Source organism: Mugil cephalus, chromosome 1 (assembly GCF_022458985.1).
Source record: "Mugil cephalus isolate CIBA_MC_2020 chromosome 1, CIBA_Mcephalus_1.1, whole genome shotgun sequence".
NCBI lineage: Eukaryota > Metazoa > Chordata > Actinopteri > Mugiliformes > Mugilidae > Mugil > Mugil cephalus.
This window is the reverse complement of record NC_061770.1, coordinates 34,962,717-34,988,589: the sequence shown is the minus strand read 5'-3', so window position 1 is coordinate 34,988,589 and position 25,873 is coordinate 34,962,717. Positions and strand designations below refer to the sequence as shown.

Here is a 25,873-nt window from a genome sequence, read left to right as displayed (position 1 = left end):
CTGATCATTTTTAAAATGCCTGGATGTAGTTAGCAGTAGATTCTTGTGTCATTTTGTGTTAGTGGGGTTAATACTCAAAGTTGCTGTCTTGGTTTTGTATTGTTTAAACCTTGTCCATAACTCATATTGGATGTTAACTTTTCCATATCAAAGTTACCAGGCTTTTTAAAATTCTCTGCTGTGTTCATGCGGTCGATCACCACTGAACGTCAAGCTAATTAGTTTTCTAATTTCAAAATAGTCTAAAAGAAAATCAAACAGACCGAAGTTCAGACTAGGGGAGGAACTGAGCCTCGTTGTGTTTAATGGAAAGTGGCCTGGAGCTTTAACAGCCGTGTTAAACCCTTATTACCTGATGATAAACAATTAAAACATTCCAGCCCTCCTTTAACGAGGCTAATGATGGAAAGGGCCGAGAAAAGCAGAAACACATGCTGAAAGCTGAAACCTCCAACCTTGTTCCTCGGAGGAGGCTTCATCAGTCAGCGAGCACCATCAAAGACTTCGCCGTCATTAGCAAATAAACACTCTGAAGCCCGCGAGAACCCGATCCGACTGTAACATTCAGACACTGATGGATTAACAACATCCGTGAAGCTTTTTTTTTTGTGTTTATGTTTTTCGCACTTTAGCCCATGTTGGGTTTTTACAGTTTTACACGGTCGGCCCTGCGTCTGGTTGATGGATGCCATCGTCCCGACTCATCCCCAGGTGTTACGGATTCTTAAGACCATCAATAAACACACGTCACCTATTTACTTTCAGTCTGCCGCACAGACCCCTGATAAGAGACGGGAAACGCTTTAAGCTGGAGACGGGCCAAGAAGATAAACAACAGCTGCACAGAAACACAGAAGGAAACGCAAAACTACAGACAATTAGTAACGCGGTGGTGATCTCTTGAAAGATGATATTGTTTATGTTCAATGCTTTCTTTCTGCAAAGCTAGTCAGAAAAAATATATCCTAATCCTCCGCCTTTGCCGCTGTCTTATTATTGGGATTGTTGTGTGCGGTACATGTGTGCTTTTGTTTTCATATCTATTAGGGTGGGAAAAAATCTTGATATGTAAAATATATCGCGATAGTTTTTGTTCTAATACAATATTTATTTTGAATGTGTTAATATCAATTTTAAAAGAAACCGAAAAGTTTTGAGTTTTGGGCCTTTTTCTGTACAAGTGCAATAAATTGGAAATGGATCATTTGGATTAATGTTGTTTGTTGACTCAATTTGTCCAATGAATTATCACTGATGTCATCTGATGTACATATATACGATGTGTATTTTAAGCCACAAATTTCTCAGTGAACTATGTAGAATATTGCAATACATTACAATATCGCAATGAAGTATCGTATCGTGACTCAAGTATCGTGATACATATCGTATCGTGAAGTCCCTGCCTAAACCCACCCCTCGTGTCTATTCATTGTGGTTATGTCTATCTTTAGCTACCCGCCCCCTTTTGCCCCTTGGGAACAAATAAAGTGATGTGACATTAACTGGCCTATCAGCAGATCTCACATTAACATCCGACCTTCTCAATCTGTACTCGTGCTCCCACCCGGTATCAAAATGCGTCTCCAGACTTGAAGATATCGATCTTTTAATATTCAGTATCGACTGGATGTTAAATAAAGAAAATGCCCTCCTCAGTAGATTCCTAAAGTCTTTCCTTGTCTTCTCCTAGAGTTGACTGGATTTGGTCCAATAAACCTTTCTTTAAGTCAAAGTTAATGTAGCGAGAGGAGCTTGTTCTTGTGTTCTCTACTCCATAAATGTTCTGCCATAAACTCCTTAACCCTCTCTGGAAGATTAAACTCCAGGAAACTTTTCCTTCGTTTAAACGCTCCATTCAATGTTTGTTGTTGTTCTTCCCAGATTATTGGCCTCCAAGCTAATAGCAGCTCTTCCTAACCTCCCAGCTAATCCCTTCCTAGCTTCCTAGGATCCCAGCTAACAGTATCGCTCTCTAGCTTCCTAGCTAATAGCAGCTCTTCCTAGCCTCCCAGCTAATTTCTTCCTAGGATCCCAGCTAACAGCATCTCTCTCTAGCTTGTAGCTCTTCCTAGCCTTCCAGCTAATCCCTTCCTAGCTTCCTAGGATCCCAGCTAACAGTATCTCTCTCTAGCTTCCTAGCTAATAGCAGCTCTTCCTAGCCTCCCTGCTAATCTCTTCCTAGGATCCCAGCTAACAGCATCTCTCTCTGGCTTCCTAAATTATAGCAGCTCTTGCTAGCCCCCCAGCTAATCTCTTCCTAGCTTCCTAGGATCCCAGCTAACAGTATCTTTCTCTAGCTTCTTACCTTATGGTAGCTCTTCCTAGCTTTCAAGAGGGTAGCTCGTAGCCGTAGTCCATAAATGTTCTGGTCATCCAGTGCTGCCATAAACTCACTAACGCTCTCTTTTCTCTTCTTTTAACACTTGTAACGTGTTAGAAAGCTCGTCCTCATACAATCAAGGAAAATTTTTTTTTTTTTTTTTTTTTTTACATATTTTAACTTGAAAACGGGTGAAGCTTCTGTGCTGCCTTTGCAAATCAAGTTGGAAATATTGATTAGCCATAACCAAACCATCGCCACCTCACCAAACATCCATAATTTACATATTTCTGTCTGAGCGACTTTATTTTCCAGTGTAGAGTTCTTCCACGCAGCAGACATGTTTAGTCACGTGATCGTGCTTCCTCTTCTTGCCAGCTTTGATGTGAGTCAATGAAGAGGAAGAAAAAGTTAATACAGTGACTCCAAGTTGCCAGAGTGAATTCATTGTCTCTAAAAGTGAGATTATTTGTCTTTTCTGCCTCCAGACTCAGACTCTGGACACAGTCTCATACCGTCTTTATCACGTCAGCTCTGCACAGGAAGGTACACCAAACAGGAAGCTGGAGTTTTCCTCCAAAGGCACAGTTTATTGCTGAATTTGCCCAGAGGGAGAAAACCTATTAACTGTCCTCTGTATATGTGACCGCTGCTTGCACATAAAAATACCAAACTTTCAATAAAAGTGGACCCCCCAGGAAAAGACTCCACAAGGCCTTTGATATCTTAATCATCACATAGCACGATACAAATCTTTAAATACTTATTCATGAGCGCTCTGTTTAATCGATCCTTTGCTTTCACAGAGGACATGTTTTATTTCTTGCGAGGCGACGACTAACTTGGGTTCGGTGGGACCACACCCACTGCGGCTGCACAAGAGCTTCTTCACATGATCCGTTTTTGGCAGTGGGATCTCGTACTTAAGCGGCTGGTTTTCTACATGAATGGAATGTTTTATTGTTGGGTTTTACTGGTCACGGATGAGGTAATAAGTAAATGCCCAAATATATATACAAATACGTTGAAGATACAACATCCAAACCCAAGTCAAGTCAGTGTTTATTTCTAAAGCACATTTAAAGTCAACACGCTGCACAAGCAGAACGATACGAATAAATCAACAATCACTGTTAATATAAGACAAATAAATGTGAGCCAAACTAAAATTTAAGATACCCTGCTTAACTTCAGCCAGCAAGACGAACGTTGTGACAGATAAGATGGTGCCCAGTCATTAAGGCTCTTAACATTCCAGCCTTTTTGGAAAAAAAATAAAAATAAAAAATGTCCATTGAGGACAAACCCAAAGTCAGTTGAATGTTGTGCATGAACACTGTGGAGCTCATGCATGGTCTTGATCTCTTATGAAGGCCGAGCCTCCAAAGTTTCTGTCACAAAAGTCAGAATCAATCTAAGTGGTATTGCTCTTGAGGAATCAAAGTCGGCACACAGTTAAAAAATCTGACGTTTCTGGGTTCGCAATGAAATCAGAAAGAAAATTACACATAGTGTCCAGAGCTCTGATGGGTTCAAAAAGCTACTGATGTCCCATATACCCTCAGATGTGCGTCAGATGGTTTAAACAACATGGTAAATGGTTAAAAACAAGTAACACATTTTTAAAATGAATCCTAAAATGGACTGGAAGCCAGTGCACGGAGACACATGCAGGTGTAATGTGGTCTCTTTGTGTTTTCCTGCTGCGCTCTGTACAGCCTGCAGGAGGCGTACTGATGACTGGTCTAGACGGATGTACAGAGGGTTACAGTAGTCTAAATAGGATGGAATTATCCTCTCAAAATCATGTGCGGGGCTGTAGGACTTGATTTACTTAACTTTTAAAAAGCACATCTTGAACTGATCTGCTTATCAAATTTAAAAGCAGACTCAACAATTACACCGAGATTTCTTCCGGTAGGGTGACAGTAGGATGCTAGAGGCCATGGACAAAAGATTTGAGAATGACACAAATGTCTTTGAGGAAAGAGGTTGTAGAAAGTCCTAGTGCACTAGTGCAGAGCTTGCTCAGAGATGGAGGTGGGCAGGTGGTTGATGATAGGAAACCATGTGGGAAGTTGGTTTAGAAAAGGAGAGGCACTTTCTCACAAAGGTCAATCTAGAGTAGCTCACTTTAACTCACTCTACAACGATCAGGCATCATGTTATGACCATCTTCTTAATATTGTGTTGGTCTAATTTGTGCCTCCAAAACAGTTGTGACTCATCAGAGAATGGACATGGGTCTTCTGAGGGCATCCTGAATGTTGTTAGTCTTTGGGTCCTATAGGTTGAGGGGCCTCTATGGTGGATCATCCCACAGATACTTGATCAGTTTGGGATCTAGTGAATTTGGAGGCCAGGTCAACACCTTGTGCTGTTTTTTAAAACATTCCTAAATCTTGTTACATGCTCCGTGAGAAGTGAGAAATTTATTTTTGCTGCTAGGGTTTTGGCCAGGCCATTTATAGCCATTTATAGAAAGTGACGAACTCCGGGGAGGTTCTCATAGGCCACTCCCACTGCAGAATACATCACACACACTAAGCATTGTGGGAGATGCAGCAGATAGACGACGAGAGGATTTTTTCTTATTATTTTCGGATGTGGGCCAGTTGTTATGACGACTGTATCCTTTGGAACACTCCGTTCATTCATCATGCACACACGGGATGAAGATCTCTACCCAGGAGAGTTTAGATGTCACACTAATCTCGAATATTAACATCTGGGAGCTCACAAAGTGGACGCTAGCACTTCTGCTTTCACGCATTAACCACATCCACTTCCAATTTCTGACCAATCACAGAATAGTTGTTGGATACCACACAAGAAAAAAGTTCTGCTCAGTAGAGGTGTCACGAACAAGCTGCAAGATTACTCTTGCCATCAAAGAGCGTCATGGCGCATGAAGTGGGGGTGTCTGGTCTGGTCTAGGTGAGTGCTATATGTATAAGTAACATCCACACAAATGAATGAATGCCAGGACCAAAGTTTCCCAGTGGAACATTGAATTGTCACACATAAATGGTCATAAAGTTATTTACTTCCCTGTTAGTGGTCTTAATGTTGTGGCTGATCAGTGTATCTCTGAAAATTTAACTTTTACGACAAACAACATGCAATAATTCGCCTGCAAACCCTGGATCACTGCTGACCTTCAAAAACAATAACAGTTTTCACACATTCTGTTTTCTTGTTTCAACGTCTTGATCTTTCGTCCAACATTCGAATCTCAAAGGGCCCCTCGGAAATTGTCGTTAACTTCTCGCAAGAAAACATTATGTACGACTTTTGACTTTTTAAATCAAAGAACCAGACACAGTGTGTTACAGTCCTGCTTGGACAGACCTCTTCATCTTGAAGCCAACTATAAATCCAGCATGGATCAGTTTGTATTCCATATAATTTTACTTTTTGTGTTTTGTATCATTTCATGTTTTGCAAGAACTGTCAAACCACAACACAACCACACACATTAGCAGGACATCGTAAGACAACATATCAGTTTCCATTTCATACCAGAGCGTACCCGCATCCACAAACACACACTCTCACTCACACACATGTCTGCATGCATGACTGCTTTCCCGCTCTACTTTGAGAGTCTGGTTTTCTTGTTTTCATTTTTTCAGTTGCAAGCCAAGACTGCGAGTGACTCATGGCTGTTTGGCAACAGCTCTGGAGAAGCAGGACTTTTGATCCACATTGAATTCTTTACACCATAGCAGTGTTTTGTTCACACAGTAGTCAAAAGCACTAGACAAAAACAGAGATTATATCACTAATAGTGTCGTGTAAGGTGAGGAGTTTGATGTTCCAGTGTCACATGAATGCTTCTTTTTGTGTCTGTGCGTTTCAGTGTCACACTTTTGTGCCCAAAAGGGTATCACAAAAAGAAGAAATGATGCACAGAAATGGACAATGTAGAACAGAGAGTCTTGTTTCATCTCTTTAAATGTTTTAAAAGCTTTAGCTGCATTAGGCCCTGAAGGCACCATCATAAACATTTGCAAGGTGATTTGCAGGAACCTCATCTTGTGGCTTCTTTAAATAGAAGTGAAAGTAAACCTAAATATAACACAGAGACCTCCTAGGAGTCCATTGGTTCATTGCAGCAAACTAACCCTAAACCTAAGGCCTAATCCTAACCCTTAACCCTAACCCTAAGGCCTAACCCTAAGGCCTAACCCTAAGGCCTAACCCTAACCCTTAACCCTAACCCCTAAACCTGAGGCCTAACCCTTGACCCTAAACCTAAGTCCTAACTCTAACCCTAAGGCCTAACCCTAGGTATGAGGAAATATTTTACTAAAGATGAAACCCATACTACCGTGACATGACAGTCCTGAAATAAAATTACAGTCCTACTGCAATGCATCTGAAAAGACATCTGCTAATACTAGAAGAGGAACGGTCCAACGCCAGCAGAGAAGGAGTCTCCACATCAGCTGTTAGATAAAGGTATTAGACCTGTAGCTGCAGGACACGGAGAAGACTTCAGAGATATATCACATTTTTTGTTGGTGGCTTTGGTGCTGACTTGCAGCCTGTTTTTATCCAGGATATAAATATCTGCAGCACAAAGCATGTAGAACATGAGCTGTCTGTTCTCGGCATATGTGTTCAGGTCAAGAATATAGATTTAATTACTTTCTACTGGGTTTTTAATGTGTGACGTCATCCGAGACTCGTCAGTGTTCACTTGACTTTCATCACATAACAGTCGATTTTAAAGAATCTGAAGTTCTAGTGTTGTACGCAGTCGTCCACCAATTCTCGGACTTTCAGTAGAGATTTCAGTAGGAAAAACCTTTCATCACCCTGAAAGCAGAAACCTCAACAGCTGGCACGCAACTCTTAGCTGTGCATCACATTCTCTGGCCATGTCCATTTATTCTGATTTTCTGGAAAGAGGTGTCCACAGTAATTTAAAAAATCTTGGGTTTTACCGTCAGCACAACATTCATACGTCTCCATCTTTCAAGTACAGAGGATACTTAGCCTCTCACAAAGATGTTCTTGGCAGCGAGTACTAACCTGACTTCAGATAAATTGTCCCACTACTGATCTCTTTATTAACAACATCAATTACATGAACTCTCTGGAACAAATCACCTACTACATACACTTACACAAAGAAAGTGGTGTTTGTTTAGCTGATAAGACAGGTATTCATTAATATCTGAAGTATTACTTTTATTCTATCTAGTGAGCTAAAGTCCGTGGCCCTGTGTGAAAAAGTGTTTGCCCTTCCTGTTAAACATAACCGTGGTTTATCACACCTGAGTTCGATTTGTCTAGACACACCCAGGCCAGATGACAGCCACACCTGTTATCAATCAAGGAATCACTTTCACAGGACCTGCTTGACAAAGTGAAGTACACTAAAAGATCCTCAAAATTGGGACATCATGCTGAGATCCAAAGACATTCAGGGACAAATGAGAAAGAAAGTCACTGAGATCCATCAGTCTGGAAAAGGTTGTAAAGCCATTTCTAAAGCTTTGGGAGTCCACTGAACCACAATGAGAGCTATTATCCACAAATGGTGAAAACACTGAACAGTGGTGAATTTTCCCAGGAGTTGCCGACCAAAATTACCCCAAGATCGCAGCGACGGACTCATCCAAGAGGTCACAGAAGACCCCACAACAACATCCAAAGAACTGCAGGCCTCATTTGCCTCAGTTAAGGTCTGTGTTCATGACTCCACCATAAGAAAGAGACTGGGCTTAAATGGCCTCAAGGCAGAGCTCCAAGATGAAAACCACTGATGAGCAAAACGAATATAAAGACTCATCTCGGTTTGGACAGAAATCATCTTGATGATCCTCAAGACTCTTGGGAAATTTGCAATACTCGGTGGACTAACGAGAAAAAAGTTGAACATTGTGGAAGGTGTGGGTCCCATTACATCTGAGACGTTTCAGAAACAGAACATAATATGTAAAGTAAAAATCTGGTGGTGGTGGTGGTGGTAGTGTGATGGTCTGGGGTTGCTTTGCTGCTTCAGGACCTGGAGGACTTGCTGCTGTCTACCAAAATATCCTGAATGACAATGTCCGACCATCTGTTGGTGACCTCAAGCTGAAGAGAACTTGGGTTCTGCAGCAGGACAATGATCCAAAACACACCAGCGAGTCCACCTCTGAATGACTGAAGAGAAACTAAATGAAGACGTTGGAGTGGCCGAGTAAAAGTCCTGACCTCAATCTTATTGAGATTCTGTAGCATGACCTTAAAAAAGCAACTCATGCTGGAAAACCCAGCATGAACAATTCTGCAGAGATGAGTGGAACTATAGAAGAGTGGAGCTATGGAAGATTCATTGTAGTTGTTGCTGCTAAGGGTGGCCCAACCAGTTATTAGGTTAAGGGGGCAGTCGCTTTTTTCACACAGGGCCATGTAGGGCCATAGATTTAGTTTTCCCTTAATAATAAAAACCTTAATTTTGTGTTTACGTGTGTTATCTTTGACTAATATTTAAATTAGTTTGAAACACCTAAATGTGACAAACGTGCAAGAAAATAAGAAATCAAGAAGGGGGCCGACACTTTTTCACACCACTGTAGATGGAGGCTAAAGTGTCTTGGCCCGTGTTATTATTATAAATCTATGATTCAGAATGTGAAGGGAAATGAATCAGAACAATTCTGCAGAAACATATTTCACTGGTGAATCATAGCGCGTGCATGTGAGCGCAAGGCCTCCGAGATTTTAGGTGGTATTAGGACGAAAAGCCGCACATAAATTATCATCTTAAAAATAGGAAGGAAAAAAAAGAAAAGCAGGAGAGTTTGTGCCCAAAGCTAAAAGTGTAAATCTACTATTTGATTTTTTTTTCTTCCCCCTTTTCTGAAAAGCTCTCGGGTCACTCCAGGTCTTGTGAGAGTCTGGCTGCCTGTCAGATCCACAGCCTCTTAGACTGATCCAGGATTTTCTTTGGAAGCCGCTGCACAACCCTTTTCCTGCAGCCGGCTGGTGCACAAGATTGAGTTCCTCTTTTACTTTTTGTAAATCTCCTACTGTAAATCTGTCCCACTGCCTCTTGCCCAAAACGTGTGCTGAACTTATTCTACAGGCAGCATGTTGTAAAATCTCCATATGTGCCTTTAAAAAGGAAAAGCCTCCTGCAGCATTTTCGACTGACAATCACATTTCACACGCTTATGTCCACCCACTCACCTCCACCTCTCACCTCAAGGTGCTGCGCAATGACCTCAACCACCTACAGAAGCCGCTCTCTCTTTGATTTTTGACGCCTCGCCACCCTCTCAACATCCTGCACGCCCCTGCATGAGCGCTCAAGGTCCCGTCTGATAAGCGAAACGAAAGAGGAGCAGCATCTGTGAGAAACGCGCTCTCTGTTTCCCCGCTGCATGACGTGCGACCGGCTGCACGGCCTCTGCCGCTGAGCTGCGCGAGGTATTATCATCTAGATTGTGGCTACAGATCCATCGCTTTAATCTGCGTAATGTTTACACGTGTGACAGATTACACAGATTCCAGTTAAATGTAAAGGAGTTAAGCTGCGTTAAGCTCCTTTCAAATCCACACCTTATCAGCCGGCTGCAGCAGTGAATAGACAACGTTGGAGACTAGCTAGCGAGTTGGCTTTTGTGCATTTGTACGGCCCTGGAGCATTTCACTGTGTGTGTGTGTGCATGCAATCTGCTTGAGTGAACTTCAAGATCGAGAACACTTTTGACTTCCTGGTTCATCCCTGGTCCACCTCCCATTCTTTCGGTGCAACCAATCAGACTGCTGCCCTGAGAAGACACCTGAGGAGTCCAGTGGGACGTTGCAGCAAACTAGCAACAAACATAACAAGTGTGTGGGAATAAAGTAGGGATGGGCTACAAAAATAAATCCAATCCATGTTTTTGACTCAATCTGTCACTACATTCTGTCTTGAGAGCTCTAAGATGATACCGACCAGTACGGGCATCGGCATTGTTAGCCTGCGTGCTTGCATTGGCGTTGGCTAATTCTCAGCGTAGGGATTGTTCTTGACGGTACGATAAGTTATCGGCCATTTCCTACTCTCTACTGTGTTTCTATTCTGGTCTTTCTGGTTGGCATCAACTTCTGAAATCAAAATCTGAAATAGTGCATCCCCTAATTGGGTAATGCACAATGGTGCTCTGTACCGCAATGGCTGATGCTAATCGTAGTAACCAGAACGAAAGGCAACGTAGATTTCGGTGCTACTGCATTGGTAATAAGCTTAGCCCTCTTAGCTCTGTTGCTAACGCTACACGTGACCTGACATCAATTCTTCACCTGCATGGATGGAAGTGAACCTTCAAACTGTCTAAAACCAAAAGTTTGTCAAAAGTTTGGCTGGATTTCACCTCAAGAGATGCAGACTGGGTAAACGTCTTAAGATCGGTTCATTTATCTCTTAGTCTTAGTTATATTTATATCATTTAAATTAATGTTCTGTTCAACTTGCATGCCACAAAATGCCTTAAAAATAAAAAGGCACTGTTTTTTGGACAGAGTTTGTATGTTTTCATTCTTTAAGCACCAGCACCCGTTTCAAAAGTACCGGTCAGATAAAATCTGAACGATACCCATCTCTACAACTGGAGCAAAGGCTGCACTTAGTTTTCTTTTTCTTCTTTAACCTTTTATATTCGGTTGCTAACGAGTTAATGTAGGGAATCTGGATTTGTTTTGTTCAACTTAATCCTTGGTAAAGTTTTTCTTTGGTTCCACTCGTCCTTATTCACGTGTTTGTTTCATTCAAATCTCATTAAAAGAAAAATCCTCACGCAAACCTGATTCCACCTATCTGTGGTGTCTAGGGCGCAGAAGAGTTAATGGGAAGTGCACAAGTGAGTGAGGAATGGGGTTCTTATGTTGTGCATGGATGGGGAAGTCGGCCCTGCACAGACCCCGCCCCCTGCAGCCCTGCCTCTGCTTCCTCACTCAACTGTTTACATCCCCTCACTCGGCCAGCGGCATCCTGTGATGTCGGTGGCTAGAGGCCCCGCTGCCCTGCGGCCAGCTCACATCCGTGTTGACTTGAACTGTGAAAAAGTCAACGACACAGTTTCAGCAGGAGCACATCGCCTGGTAAAAAAAAGTGCAAGTATCAGCATCAAGTAAGTAAGAGTTCTTGTCTGCCCCTCACCGCAGACAAGAAAACAACTCGTGCAGCTTATTTTCTTTCTTCAGACGACTCTGTGCGACGTAAAGCCACAAACAGACGATTTACACTTCTTACACTCGAGCTTGTTAGACTCTCGAGCAGACTCAGATTCGGCTGGTGAATGCACTGGTGTCTTAGGGGATAAAGGCATCCAAAAGATGACAATCAAAAGGAGCCGTTGGAGACAGTCGACGTGCAAGCTCGAGGATTTTGGCGCAAGAGCTGCAGCAGGCAACGTTATGCAAGGCTTGGTCTGGATGGAGATATCTGAAGAGAAACACAAATCTGTGCAGCCAGTAGGACACGATACCACTGACGAGCATAATTTGAATAATTTCGAACAAAAGAAATGGAAGTTGTGAAATGTTATCTGCTAAAGAACTCATGAAACTTTGCAGACGTTAAGAAATTCAGGGCCAAAAACAACAATAACAAAAAGTTACATGTGGTCATCTTGCTCATTGTTATGGTCACAAATCCCTGTGTGTTTCAAATAGAAGAGCTTTAGTCTGTATTAAAAGAAAGATTTAGAAACAACCTAATATATATATATAAGAAAAAATAGGTACCTTATCTCTGCTACTCTACTATACTATGAGTTAGTTTAGAAGCAGCCAATCTAATTGTGAATCTGACCAATCACAAGCCTTCAAACCACCACGCACATCACTGATTTCATTCATTCATTCATTCATTTTCTGTAGCTGCTTGTCCTCTGGAGCCTATCCCAGCTGTCAGTTATTAGCAATAACTTAACTGCCGATTCAGCCAAACTGTACCACAATGCGACGATAGCGCCACATATCACATACTGTATGACAATCTGGGCGCTGGCATGTGAGTCCACACTACCACACTAAAGCCATCATATTGCTTCATATTGAGCATCACACACGGAGCATAGTACCCAGTAAGATACAAGATACACAAACTCATTCACAAAACACTTAAAAACATGGTTAGTAGACAATCAGTAGACCCCTTCACAGTTTGTAAACAGTGTGACGTTTTTTGAGGGGCGGGGCTTAGCTGGAGGCAAAACATCTCAAACACTATAGCCTGTAAACGGTGGTTAGCGTATTTGTTTTGCCAAGAAAGGACGAGGAAAACACATATTTTAGAGAATATATTAATACAATCACTCCCCGAGACCGTGAGTGTTATTTTAAAAAGTTGACTCTGACTCTGATGGGACTATATTTATCGACCCCTACACTCTCACTCACTGGATGGACGATTTGACCAAAGGACACAGAGAGTGAAGCCTCTCCAACAAAGATATTACAAAAAGTAAGTGGAACCACTGAGGAGGGTAACGTAGTAAATGCAACTTCTGCTTGGACACCCCAGAAATATACAACTAACGACGCGTTACCTAGCATTTAGCATTAGCATTATCCTGTAACAAGGATTTCCCAAATAATGATTAATTGAATGTAATTTCAGTCATGATTTATTCTAACTCATAACGTTATCCAGGCTGAAACTGAAGATGTATTACATATTAATCTGACCTGATATCAAGTGTGCATGTAGTTGTTGATTTTCTCACTCAAATCCTTTCGGTTAATCGCAAAAACCAAACCAGAGTTGTCTACGACTGGCAGTGGCTGGTATGTGATGAAACTTCAAGTTTTTTTTTCGGTTTTGCAAGACGTTAGGAGTCAGGCTAGCAGTCAGCTACCAGCTAGCAACCAACAATGAGATAACTAACTAGCTAACTAGCTTGCTAACTAGCCTAGCCAACAGCAGTAGGCCGTACATCATTTGAGTCTTCAAGTGGGCAAAAAAACTCACACCCTTATCCCATCTTAATCCTCCACTGACTACTATACTGCATCCATTTTGGCTTTTCCTTTAGGGTCATAGGTCATTCAAACAACTTCAAGTGGTCTAGTCGTCTGCTTGGGGAGTCCCAGCCAGGTCCTGCATCCCTGTGCAGCTAGCAGGTCCAGAGAATAGCTAACGAGCCTAACGAGCATGTATTTGGACATTGGGGGAAAGCTGGAGGAGAACCTGGAGAAAACCCACAAAGACACAGGGAACATGGAAACTCCACACATTAAGGCCCCAGTCGCCAAGAACCATGTTGCTGTGCCGCCTTCGCTGATTTCACTCAGTGCACTAAAGTGTCTAAAGGTTTAATGTTGAGCCACGAGACACACCACAGGGAAAATTTACCGTCTACCCTCCAGGCTCCAGCAAAACAGCATGTGAGCTCCTCTGAAAAGAAGCAGTATTACACCATTCTGGGAAAAAGCCCCTGATGCAACTTCCTGCATCTCTCTGCACCACTGCCCTACGTCCCAAATCCACATATATACTAATTCCAGACCGTTTAAAACTTTAAACCACACAACAGTAAAGCCTCCTCCCAACTTATTAGGTATCTCAAAAAGTTGTGATAACGCTGTGTTAAGATTTATATCGGTGCTCATATTTTTAAAACTATCTGAATCTGTATTGGGCTTCTTTGAAAGCCTGATCTTTCACAGTTATTTATTTTAGGTCTGTCATAAAACAAAACCACGTCCTAACAGCTACAAAAGGTCTTATTCCTTTTTGGTGGTTAGCATCAAAGCTTCTGAAAAAGCAAACAAAAGAAGAAGAAGAGGAACCAAAAACGGCACGCGACTAAACATGTCTGCCGTGCAGAAGAACTTTACTCTGGAAAATGAATCATTATCATTGTGTGTATGTGTGTGTTAGCTTTGCTAGTTACCAGTTAGCTTTGTTTGCTACTTATCTTGTAACTAGTTAGCTTTGTTTGCTATTTACCTTGTATCGAGTTAGCTTTGTTTGCTATTTACCTTGTATCGAGTTAGCTTTGTTTGCTATTTATCTTGTATTGAGTTAGCTTTGTTTGCTATCTTGTATCTAGTTAGCTTTGTTTGTATTTATCTTGTATCTAGTTAGCTTTGTTTGTATTTATCTTGTATCTAGTTAGCTTTGTTTGTATTTATCTTGTATCTAGTTAGCTTTGTTTGTATTTATCTTGTATCGAGTTACCTTTGTTTGTATTTATCTTGTATCTAGTTAGCTTTGTTTGTATTTATCTTGTATCGAGTTAGTTTTGTTTGCTAGTTATCTTCTATCGAATTAGTGTTTTCTACTTATCTCGTATGGAGTTGCTAGTTAAAAAAAAAGACTTTATGAATCTCCAAGGGAGGATGTTTTGTTCATTTAAGATCAGATCAGGACTCAGAACAGGATTAGGAGGCAAAATACGACTTGTTCGGGACATCCTTAAAGTTTAGGAAGTAATTTCTGGATTTATACTGGAATTACGACTTTAAACACATGAACTTAAAATGCTCCTTTCCTTAATCCTGGCTCAGGTTGATCTCTTCCACCACAACTAGTCTGCAATTTTTGGCAATCTCTAATTTGGTCTTTCTATTCTCAGAGAACCGGCCTGCACCTTGTTTTTTATTTCCTCTTGTGAAGACTTGTCTCTGTGGTCGACTGGGATAATGACATGCCTACCTCCCGCAGAGGACTCTTCACACGGCTGAATGGCTGCTACTGTAAAAAGGCTTTTCATCACGGACTCATCATCATCACTCACTGCTGCTGCTTTTCCGTGGAAGTCCAGGGCTTTTTATTTTCTCATGCTGCTCCCATTATTTTCCTTTTCCCAGAATGAACCAGCTGATGTGGCCACTCCTAACGCTCCAGGTATCTCTGCGATTGACTGCTGTTGATTTTGTGGCTTAACCTGACTCACTTTTACACCACATTCAAAGAGAAGTGGTGGTTTCTCGGCAGCTCTTTCCAAACTTTTTTACCTGCTTATCTGATGAACACACAACAAAAGGAGTAGCTTGGTATCACCTGCCCATGAAGCAAGGGACCATTAGCAACTGGGACTCATGCGAGCTATGTTGCAATGCGCATCATCTGACTGTGCTGCACACACACAATGGTGTGCATGACTGCAGAGCACAGACACTTAAGGCTCAGAAGATAATTAGAGCAGATATTTAGCTGGTATGTGGTGGTTGTTTTTATTGTGGTTTGTTGTATTTGTTTTTTTATAATGACTTTGCCCTGGGGGGTGGGAGGGTGGGATGGTGTTTCCACTACATCATGTTACAATCCTGCGCTCACTGTGCGTGGTGTATGTCCACCGATCTGCCACAACATTATGACCACCGAGAGAAATAAGGAAAAGTAAATTGAGTGTTCTTCTAGTAAAACCTTTGGACCTGGTATTCATTCATTCATTCATTCATTCATGTGGATTTTACTAGACATGTAGCACCCATCGAGACCAGACCATAGCAATGACACTCCTCCATGTGTCCTTGACTCAACACCGTCACCACTGGACACTTCAAACAACCTGTTTGCACATAAAGAGGCGCGACACTGAGCGAAGACACGTGACGTGGTTACGAAAATAAGGATTTAGTCCATTAAGAAGAAGACAAAAAGGACGACAGGTGAGACACGGTGAGGTCCCGAAGCTGAAAAGTCGTCCTCCTTGGCCTTTTAATTCAGTCTCCCCAGGTGTGGCTGGTTAAGGTGATTAAACCCAGCGTAAAAAAAAAAACACACTTGCACAGCCAGTGAAAGTGCAGAGGGGCGTAGCAAATGTGCACCGAATATTCCAGATATTGTAGAAACGTTACGTAACTGCTGCTTATTATTTATTTAATGCTCACTTTAGCTGTGTTTGTAGCTCATAATTTATCACCTGCCCATTTCCTCTAGTGGAAATTATGTAATAGCTCCTGTTTATAGTCAAATTACGTTTAACGCACAAAGCCGTGTGTATAGCATCTTCATAGTTAGTCATTGTGTGTCTTGCTCACTCATATATATATAAATGGTTTACACTAGATGTGTGCAAAGAATCAAGTGTTTGTATTCAAATAAATTTCAAAATAGGTGTTTTTTTTTTGCGAGCTAACAGACGAATGCTAATGTTTGCCCTCCCAAACGTTATTTGCTGCCTCCACAACCCAGTTATATATTATAATCTATTCGACAAAAATAATGATGCATTTAAGTCGTGTTTGGTCCAGTCAGAGCCTCCTCTGTTACAGACTTTTCACCCGGACACCTGAACGTCACTCAATCCAGGCCCAATCATTCATTGATATCGCTGTTTTTCTTCCTCTCAAATACAAATAATCCACGCTTACATACCTGCACCTATTAGGTTTCCACATGCTGTACAACCAACCACTACCACACCTCTTATATGTGCCACACTATTCACGCTACATGTAGCTACTGCACCTGTACATGCGGAACCTCAGAAGACCCACGTCCATTCCCTGAGGAACTCCGGAAGCAACAAGCGAGACCGACACAATATCAGGAAGGTGGTCATGATGTTACGTCTCAACTTGCTCTACAAAATACGTCACGTTTGCCCAGAAAAACTGTGGATATCTTTCTTTCGTTTACCAGCAGCGATCACGTAACTCATGATACGGTCTGGAGGTGGATCAGATGGAGTCTGTCTGTCAACACAACGGCCTTCGAGGAGACTTCACACATGCATCACCTCGCTTTTTACTGCTCCCTCAGTGCCCCTTTGCTGCACCCCGCCGCTGTGCAACAAGTCGACGCAAACAGCACGTACGGTGGGACGGCGGGGCCCTGTACAGATGTGCAACAAACAAAAGCAGCATTGTGCAACAACAGCGGCGGCTCAGAACTCAGTGTTTGTGGGGGCAGAGCGGGTGGAGCTGTCGAAGCTGTGCTCGGTTTTGCAAAGAAAAAAAAAAGAAAAGAAAGAAAAGAAAGAAAAGAAAAGTCGAAGAGGAAGGTGTGTTTAGCTGCCGAGTGGGAGAAGAGCCCATCACGCTTTTCTGCCGCATTTTACAGCCTCATAAAAGAGTGATATAAAAATAATAATAAAAAAAAAAGCAGAAGACTTTGACCTCCTCGACCCCGAGCGCCAAAACAAAAGGCAGCTGTTTGAGGACAAGGCTGAAATCCTCACGCATTAAAACTCTCGTGCAGGGGGGATTATGTGTGTGTGTGTGTGTTTCTGTTTACCAACACACCAGGATGTGCCTCCAGTCTCCGCACACACTGCGCTACATTTCTACATGTGCAGCCTGTTGCGGAGGCTGGATCCGGGTCCGAGCCGCTGTCAGAGTCTCCCAGGAGCCAGGTGAGGTGCAGGAAAAAAAAAAAAAAAAAAAAAAAAGCGCCTCAATCGAAACTCAACTCACGTTTTTTTTTTTTTTTCAAACGTCTGTGCAGCGATTTGATTCAGATTCCGCCGTCAAAGTACACCGAAAAGATGCGCAATGAAAAGACAAACGTGCGCTCACTCATTTATCTTTTTTTATTTACGAAAAATAGTTTGACATTTTTTGTGAAGATGGTGTCTGACGTGCGTGTGCCCAGAAAGCGCAAACTCCTTTTCTTTCCTTTTTCTTTTTTTGTTTTATAGTCGTTTGTGAAATGTGTTCACGTCCTAACGATGTGAGCGGCATTTCCGAAGTCACACACACACACACATTGAGTCATGTTTCCACAATGCTGCTGCTGCTGTTGTTGTCAGTAAAAAAACAAAAAAAACAAAACAAGAAGACGCGTTGTGGTTATTTACTTACCCAAACTGTTTGTGGAGGAGTCCATAATCCGAAACGTGGAGCGGTGTGTTTGTGCAGAAGGTGAGCCAGCTGCGCTAAGGTGTGTACTCCATGCTGAGAGAGGAGTGTCACAAACTAAGACTCACACTGGGGGAGACAGAGACCGTCCACGCACGGGTTTAGTGAGAATACAGGAAGTTATTCCTGGTAATAAAAACAGCACGAAGAGAAAGAAAAAAAGCACAGAGAGAGAGAGAGAGAGGGGAAAAAAACGAATAAAAATGTGTCATTAAGTTGTAAAACACAAAGCAACGCAATTACAAAGAATAAGGAAACAAAGTGGAATTAAAAAAAAACACCGCATAGAAACTTGAAAGTAGGTTCCGGAAGTTTAATACCTTGTCGCTGTTAACTTTACTGCACCCACGGAAGAAACTATGCGCAGACAACTACGGTTTCTTTTTGCTTCTTTTGTCCTCATATTCGAAGTGTTACGGTAAATCCACTCAAAAGAAAAAGTGAAAAAAACTTTCGAAAATAATAATAATAATAATAGTAATAACAATGAAAGTTAAGTAATTTTACAATAATTAATTCACTCTGCCAATCAGTTGATGGCACAGAATAAAAAAAAAGATTATATAATAAATAACTAATTATTATTGATACCGTAACAATAAAAAAAATGGGACTAACTATACAAATATTGGGCTGTTTGAAATTACTGGAAAAAAAAAATTATTTCAAGAAAAACCTAACATCTAAAGGGAACTCCACGTTTTCCACGGTCTAATTCCACTTCACGGCAAAGAATCAGGAAATATCAGCGCATTTGTTTACCGTAAACATTAGAATAAAGGCGCATTTCCTCTCAATCAGAGATGGCGGCTGCTTCGTCAACGCTGAGTCCTTCAACTCCCTCCAAAAAAAGTTGTTATTTCCTGCCACTGGGACCCGTCAAAGAGCGTCTGATGTGTCATACCGGAGGAATTCAACGCGGAATTAACAGCACAACTTAAACTTGAAGTGAAGTTCATTGGAAGGGATTTATCGCCACCCCGCGGCGGGATTGCGCATCGCACCCTTAGTGGAACAATGTCACTTTTTTAGGTTTTAGTTAATTTGTCACCTTTAATTTTAATACGTTTATTTAAACAGCGGTAGTTAATTTTAAAAATAACAACAAAAATAACTTGAATGATTCGTTCTTCTTGTTTTCACCTCTGAACGAGACAATACTGTGTTATTTAACCTCTAAATAAAAAACCAAAACAAATACTTCTAATCTAAATACTTTTATGCTCAATATCTAGAGGAGAGTGTACAAAGTATTAACACGTAACATTGTGTATTGGTGGTATTTTCTTCCTCTAACTTTATTTTTAAAGTTTCAAAGTAAAGAGATGGAAATAATATAAAACACAGACAAAACAGACGGAGCATGACTACATGACGTAAAGTATTAAAACAAAGTAAAACAAAGAGCATGTATATATACACACACATTTAAGTGCTTTCTTAAAATCCAATATCTCAATCCTAAGAAAACACAAAACAGTGGTGTAATTTTCAATAAGATGACATATACGTATTATTGTCAGGCCAAGACAATTAGCGTATTGTACATATCTCATATTTGTCATATTTGAGCATTTTTGGAAAACAAGAAAAAAACACAATTCTTTGCATTCTTTGATATTTTATAATTTTTGGTTTATTTTTAATAATTGTCTACCAGTAATTGTCTATTTAATGGAATCATAATTTATTTTTACTGAGTGTACTTTTTTTCCAATTTTGGATGAAAACTAAATCACAGTAATACTAATAAATATTGTTTCAATTTCAGTATCAGAAAATGCACAATTATTTTTAGTAGAGATGTTAAACCATTGTCTAAGAAAGTCATTGGTAAATATTGTTTAATACCTTATAGTGAGATGGGTACGTCCTGATTATTTCAATACGTTCCTCAAAAAATAAATAAATAAATTCTACATTTATTTATTCATTTATTATTTTTGGAGAAAGTGGGAACATTTTTCTTCTTAAATCTGTGTTTACTGTTCAGGCTTGAGAAGTTTCCGGAACGATTTTATCCGAATGTTTCCGGAGGGAAGGAAATGAGCGACGGACCAGAATCCTCCGCCGGCTTTCCAAGATGGCGGCGTCCATGATACGCGTCTTGTGAAGGAGACCAACTTCTGCGCACGATTTTCAGTCAAATGTTATTGGTGGGTCTTAATGTCGTCACATTTATATTTAGTGATTGATGTAATTGTATTAATTCATGTAATTGTTGAAAATAAGAACAGATAAAAAGATATTTTACCTGATAGTTTGGGTTAATTCCCCTCCCGTGCAAAACTTTACATAATATCTTTCCCTTTAGCGCATCATGTACTGGTTTTCGTACTTGTTAAAATGTTTATATTTACACGTATACGGCTGTAGTGTTGATGAATTTAACATTTCTGGATGATGTCATTGTCGCTGGAGCTCAGGGTGATGGGTGGACCATGAGATGTACCCGCTGCATCCTGCGGCTCCTGGGCCGAACATACGAGCTCCAGACCGGCCCCGTCACTAAGGCCAGTGTGCTCCATCAGCCCCAGCTCCAGGTAAACGTTTTATTCTGCTCCATTAATGTCCAAATAACGTTATTATTACACCTGAAAACAGACATGTCCAGAGGTTAAATCATATATTTATGATGACAGTCAGATCAGTCATTAGTTATAGTTCAACTTCATTCAGAACATAGACTGTATATAAATATGGACGATGCGTCTCCACTTCCTCTCATTGGCCAAACTGATGATGATTTTCCCAGGAATACGAGACCCGCTCACACGTCTTCCAGATTCACTCATGTTTTAATTTAATTAACACTACGCTCTGCTCCACCTCCACCTCCACCTCCACCTGTTACAAGGAAATGTTGGCGACCGGTGGTCACCATCGTGTCACATCCCGTTTCTACCGCGTCAAATAACGAACAAAAACGAAACTTATCAGAAAAAATGACAGAAAACATCCTTGAAAACAACTTAGTTGACATGTATTTTAGTGTTTTATTTCTAGGTCCAAGTCCCGCCCACTAACATGGAAGGGGTGGAGCTTATGAACTATAATGCAGCCTCCAGCCACCAGAGGGAGCTCTACTTGCATTAGCTTCACTTCAGAAAAGCAGTTCCGCCGTCCATATTTATATACGGTCTATGGTACGAACCCTCAGATTTAATTTTGAGACAAACTCCAGAAGCTATTATTTCCTGGCACTGGGACTCGTCAAAGAGCGTCTGAATGTATCGTACCAGAAAACCCCTCAGCTCATGTGGAATTTCAGAATGAAACCACATTAAAACGTGTTAGATTTCAATCTTTAATTCCACATCACAATATCCTGATCAGTGTGGAATGTAATTAGTCTGTGGAAACAAAGAATTCTTAAATAAATGGCTAAATTGACACTTTAACAGGCATTTATTCTGAAATTTCACATCAGAATAGTCTGGTATTTCCAGTGTGGCATCCTGAGGTTTTAGAAGGAGTAAATAAACAATATGTGCATTATCATAATATTTAGTTGTTGCAAAGATGTTTTTATTAGTAACAATCGACTTAGCCCGTATTTTGTTTCGTCTTTATTCAAAGAGTTACGGTAAACAAATGTTCCTTGGAATTAGTGAAACTAGCTAAACCATAAGATGCTTTAATGGGCTGTTATTCTGACATATTACATCAGGGTTGTGTCTGAACTAACTCCTACTGTGATGTCACTTGTAGGTGCTGAGGCATCTCCATGGCAGCACCTCACGGGCCAAGGGCCAAGAGCCCCGCCCCGCGAAGTTCGTTGGCAACGAAGACAAGAGCAAGGACAGCTCGCTGGTCGCCCACGACGACCTGTTTGAGCGGGTGGCGAAAGACGCCAAGACCAAGGCCACGTTCAACAAGGTGATCGAGGTCTTCAACAAGAAGGACATAAGGCGCAGGGGCCACGTGGAGTTTATCTACGCCGCCCTGAAGAAGATGCCCGAGTTCGGGGTGGAGCGAGACCTCGCCGTCTACAACAAGCTGCTGGACGTCTTCCCCAAAGAAGTGTTTGTGCCCAGGAACTTCATCCAGCGAATGTTCAACCACTATCCGAGACAGCAGGAGTGCGGAGTTCAGCTTCTGGAGCAGATGGAGAATTACGGTGAGAACGCGTCAGCTGATCATGTTACACAGGGAACTTCTCGATGCACGTTTATTCACGTCTTCCACGTCCTTCAGGTGTCATGCCCAACGTCGAGACCAAAGTCCTGCTGGTCCAGATCTTTGGAGAGAAGGGCCACCCCGTGAGGAAGTACCAGCGCATCATGTACTGGTTCCCCAAGTTCAAGCACGTGAACCCGTTCCCCGTCCCCCACCAGCTCCCCGAAGACCCGGTGGACCTGGCTCGCTTCAGCCTGACTCGCATCGCTAACGACCTGGATGCTAAAGTCACCGTCTACCAGGTACAGCTGGAGCTTGTTTCAGCTAAGATTCAAAACATAGCAGGGAAATCGTCCTACTGTCACCTCTTTTAAAGCTTATATATTCAGATTTCTGAATACTACGAGTTTATTCAGCTCGGTGACGTCTCTAACTGAGGGGTTTTGTAGCAGCTGCCATAGACTGTTTATAAAGATGGACGGCTCCTCTAAAGCGAAGCTAAAGCAAGTAGAGCTCCCCCTGGTGACCGGCTGCAGTATAGGTCATAAGCTCCACCCCCTCCATGTTAGTGGGCGGGACTTGGTGCGTTCCATTTGTACTCGGAAAGTTAGAATTTTCAGCTAGAATGTCGAAATTTTCTACTCAGAAAGTCGTAGAATCCTCACTACCCCCGTGTTGAGTTTCCAAGATGGCCGCCCCGTTTGTAAACAGCCATTAGAAGCTCATGTAATAATCCGTTTATTAGCTCTACTGATTAGTTTTTGTTGCGTTAAATCAGTTGTACAGACAAGATTTTTTCTCAATACATACGTTAAAATGCTGTTTCAGTGTAATTTAAGTTTTTCATGTGTTATATGGAAAGTATAAGCTAACAACGGCTAAAAACAATAGCCTGGTAAAATCAAAACAGAGCCAAACTGGCTCAAACTGTGATTAATTGTGTTTTTCTTTTTTCTTTTTAAAAATTATTCAATTTTCTGCCTTGTGTGGTCTTGTAGATTTCATCACTGTAAATAATTCTAGTAAAAAAACTAGTAAAAATCAAATATATCAATCACTTTGTACTCAAAAAATGTAAATACTGAACACACCAAGTTTTCTCCAGACCATCTAATTTTCCGACTTCTGTAACTGGAACGCCGCTAATTCCGACCTCCGAGGTAAATGGACTAAAACACTAAAACGCTGTTTTACGTTTTAGTTCGTTATTTGACGCTACAGAAACAGGATGTGACATAATGGCAACCACCGGTTGCCATGCCGACCTGTAATCCAACATTTTACTTGAGTCTGGAGGAAGTGTGGGCGGGGCATCGACATCGTGGCTCCGCCCTCTGACCCGTATCCCCAGTTTGGCCAATGAGAGGAAGTGGAGACGTGTTTAGTCCATATTTATATACAGTCTATGTTTGACACCACCAGAAATCAAGTACTTTACTTCTTCTCTTTTACGTTAAATAACGTCTCCTCGTTGCCTCTTACCTTCTAGGTTCCCTGCACAGACGTCACAGAGAGCGGCTCCGAGGTCACGCTCCCACACATCGTAGGTATGGAAGCATCATTATTATCATGTCTACGCTGTTTTTTTTTTGGTTTTTGTTTTTACCGTCAAGTTCCTTTAACTTCCTTTCCTCGTGTTGCCTCCAGGCGTCCAGAGCCCCAGTCAGATGGAGCTTCTGGCCAAGCACAACCCGAACAGGCCGGTGTTTGTGGAGGGTCCCTTCCCCCTGTGGCTGAGGAAGACGTGCGTCTACTACTACGTCCTCAGAGCCGACCCCACGCCACCCGAAGAGAAGGTGGGTTTAAATAAAACAACGATGAGGTTAAACACGACGTACCTGGTTTCCCTTACATGGGTGAATCTCGTCCCTCAGGTAGAGGAGCCGTACGACCCGGAGAGGAGCCTTCAGTACCCGCTGCAGCTCGACCTCGATTTAGACCGGGACTTCGGGGACGAAGAGTCTTTCGACGTTGAAGACCGTAAGACGTTTTTTTTTTAACGTGTTTTCATTTTCCAGCGTTTCATTTTCCACCCTCACGTCTCGTCTCTGCGTCCTCATCCAGTGGACGAGGGTCCGGTCTTCGCCATGTGCATGACCAACCAGGGGGACCAGGCCACCCTCAACCAGTGGGTCTCCGGCCTCCAGAGGGACAACCCCGTCCTGGGCCGGGTCCCCACGCTCTTCCGCCTGGACGCCGGACCCCGGGAGCTGCAGGGGGCGGAGGCCGATTATTCCGAGTCGAGCCGGAGAGAAGAGCCGCCGCCCGGAGACGGAGCCGGAGCCGGAGCCGGAGCCGGAGCCGGAGCCAAGGCCACGGAGGAAGAGGAGCCGAGGAGAAGCCACGGGATGAAGCAGTGAACGGAGGATGAACGAGGATAAAACGTGACTGTAGCTGATCCTCATTGGTAAAGATATCAAGTCATTAAACCCCAGACGGATCATTTTAGTAATCACGTCATCTTTCTATTTATTTATGGTTCCCTTCTGATTTTATGGAGAGGTCTCATCTCTCCTAAAACCACAGTCTAAAAATGTTCTTTGTTTCATTCATCTCTTCCCTCTTTAGAGAAGATTGATTCCTCTGTCTCCGTCTCAAATTTAAATGTAGTTACAAGCAAGATACGAGTTAAGATGTCGCCTCTCATCTGTTTATTCCTTGAAATAAAAACTAAAATAAAAAAGAAAAATGCTCATCTGACTATTTCTTTATAAAACACCTCTGAGTTTGGAGTAATGGGGTAAGTTATTTGTGTAATGTTTACTCTACAGTACGATAAAGGTGAAAACTAGTCCCGTGCAAATAATGACTTTATAACTTATTAACTTTCTCCTTTTAATGACAGGAAGTAAAAGTATGTCATGGAAGTGAAGCTACTGTTTATTTTTGCTCTACTAATACTCTTCTATGTGATTTTTATCGTGGCCATACACAACTCATGACTAAAATAACGTGAGTGCCCCCTAGTGGACAAATTAGTAATTTTATTTAAAAATTTGTTAATTTTTCTAATATTTCGTCGAGGCTAAATGTTTGCCAACTCTGTGCTAAGCTACGTACGTACGCTGCTTCATCCACCCGTTGTTAAATCCGCCACTGAACCACGTCTCTGTTGTTGCTCCATAAAATATTAAATGTCTCACGTCAACGTGTGAACAAAAAACACAAAGAACAAGATTAGGGCGACTGGAAAAAAAAATGAAGTTATGGAGCAAAGAATTATCTTTTTTTTTTTTTAGTTCAGACTTTTTTCTCAGAATTCAGATTTTTTTCTCAGAATTCTGTCATAAATCTCAGAATTTTGATTTATTCTTGAAATTCTGATTTATTCTCGGAATTCTGACAAACCTCGGAATTCTGTCATAAATTTCAGAATTCTGATTTTAATCTCAGAATTTTGACATAAACCTTAGAATTCTGTCATTAATCTCGGAATTCTGACTTTACCGGAATTCTGATTTTTTTTCTTGGAGTTCTGACATAAATCTTGGAATTTTGTCATAAATCTCAGAATTTTGACATTCTCGGAATTCTGATTTGTTCTCGGAATTCTGACAAATCTCGTAATTCTGTCATAAATTTCAGAATTTTGACATTCTCGGAATTCTGACTTTATTCTCGGAATTCTGACAT

The 25,873-nt window shown here is 41.6% G+C and overlaps 2 protein-coding genes across 4 annotated transcripts in view; one reads left to right on the top strand and one right to left on the bottom strand.

Moving 5' to 3' along the window:
* Positions 1-18,252, bottom strand: part of eml3 (EMAP like 3) — a 54,531-nt gene extending 36,279 nt beyond the window's left edge. Inside the window, exon 1 of one of the 2 annotated variants that reach the window (XM_047600773.1) lies at positions 18,065-18,252. In XM_047600773.1, coding sequence (XP_047456729.1) covers positions 18,065-18,089 — 25 coding nt within the window. In that variant the 5' untranslated portion in view covers positions 18,090-18,252. The remainder of the gene's footprint in view (positions 1-18,064) is intronic. The other variant, XM_047600782.1, reaches the window with a different exon arrangement.
* A 1,875-nt stretch (positions 18,253-20,127) lies between these two features.
* On the top strand, positions 20,128-24,927 carry ecsit (ECSIT signaling integrator). 2 transcript variants are annotated; one of them, XM_047571081.1, is made up of 8 exons: positions 20,128-20,277; positions 20,543-20,664; positions 21,833-22,241; positions 22,319-22,542; positions 23,730-23,787; positions 23,888-24,036; positions 24,115-24,220; positions 24,305-24,927. In XM_047571081.1, exons 2-8 carry the CDS (start codon positions 20,563-20,565, stop codon positions 24,598-24,600), a joined length of 1,344 nt encoding a protein of 447 aa, XP_047427037.1. In that variant the 5' UTR covers positions 20,128-20,277; positions 20,543-20,562; the 3' UTR covers positions 24,601-24,927. The 2 variants fall into 2 exon arrangements, with proteins under 2 accessions (XP_047427037.1, XP_047427027.1); XM_047571071.1 differs by having other exon boundaries at positions 20,162-20,277; positions 20,548-20,664.
* Positions 24,928-25,873: the final 946 nt, after the last annotated feature.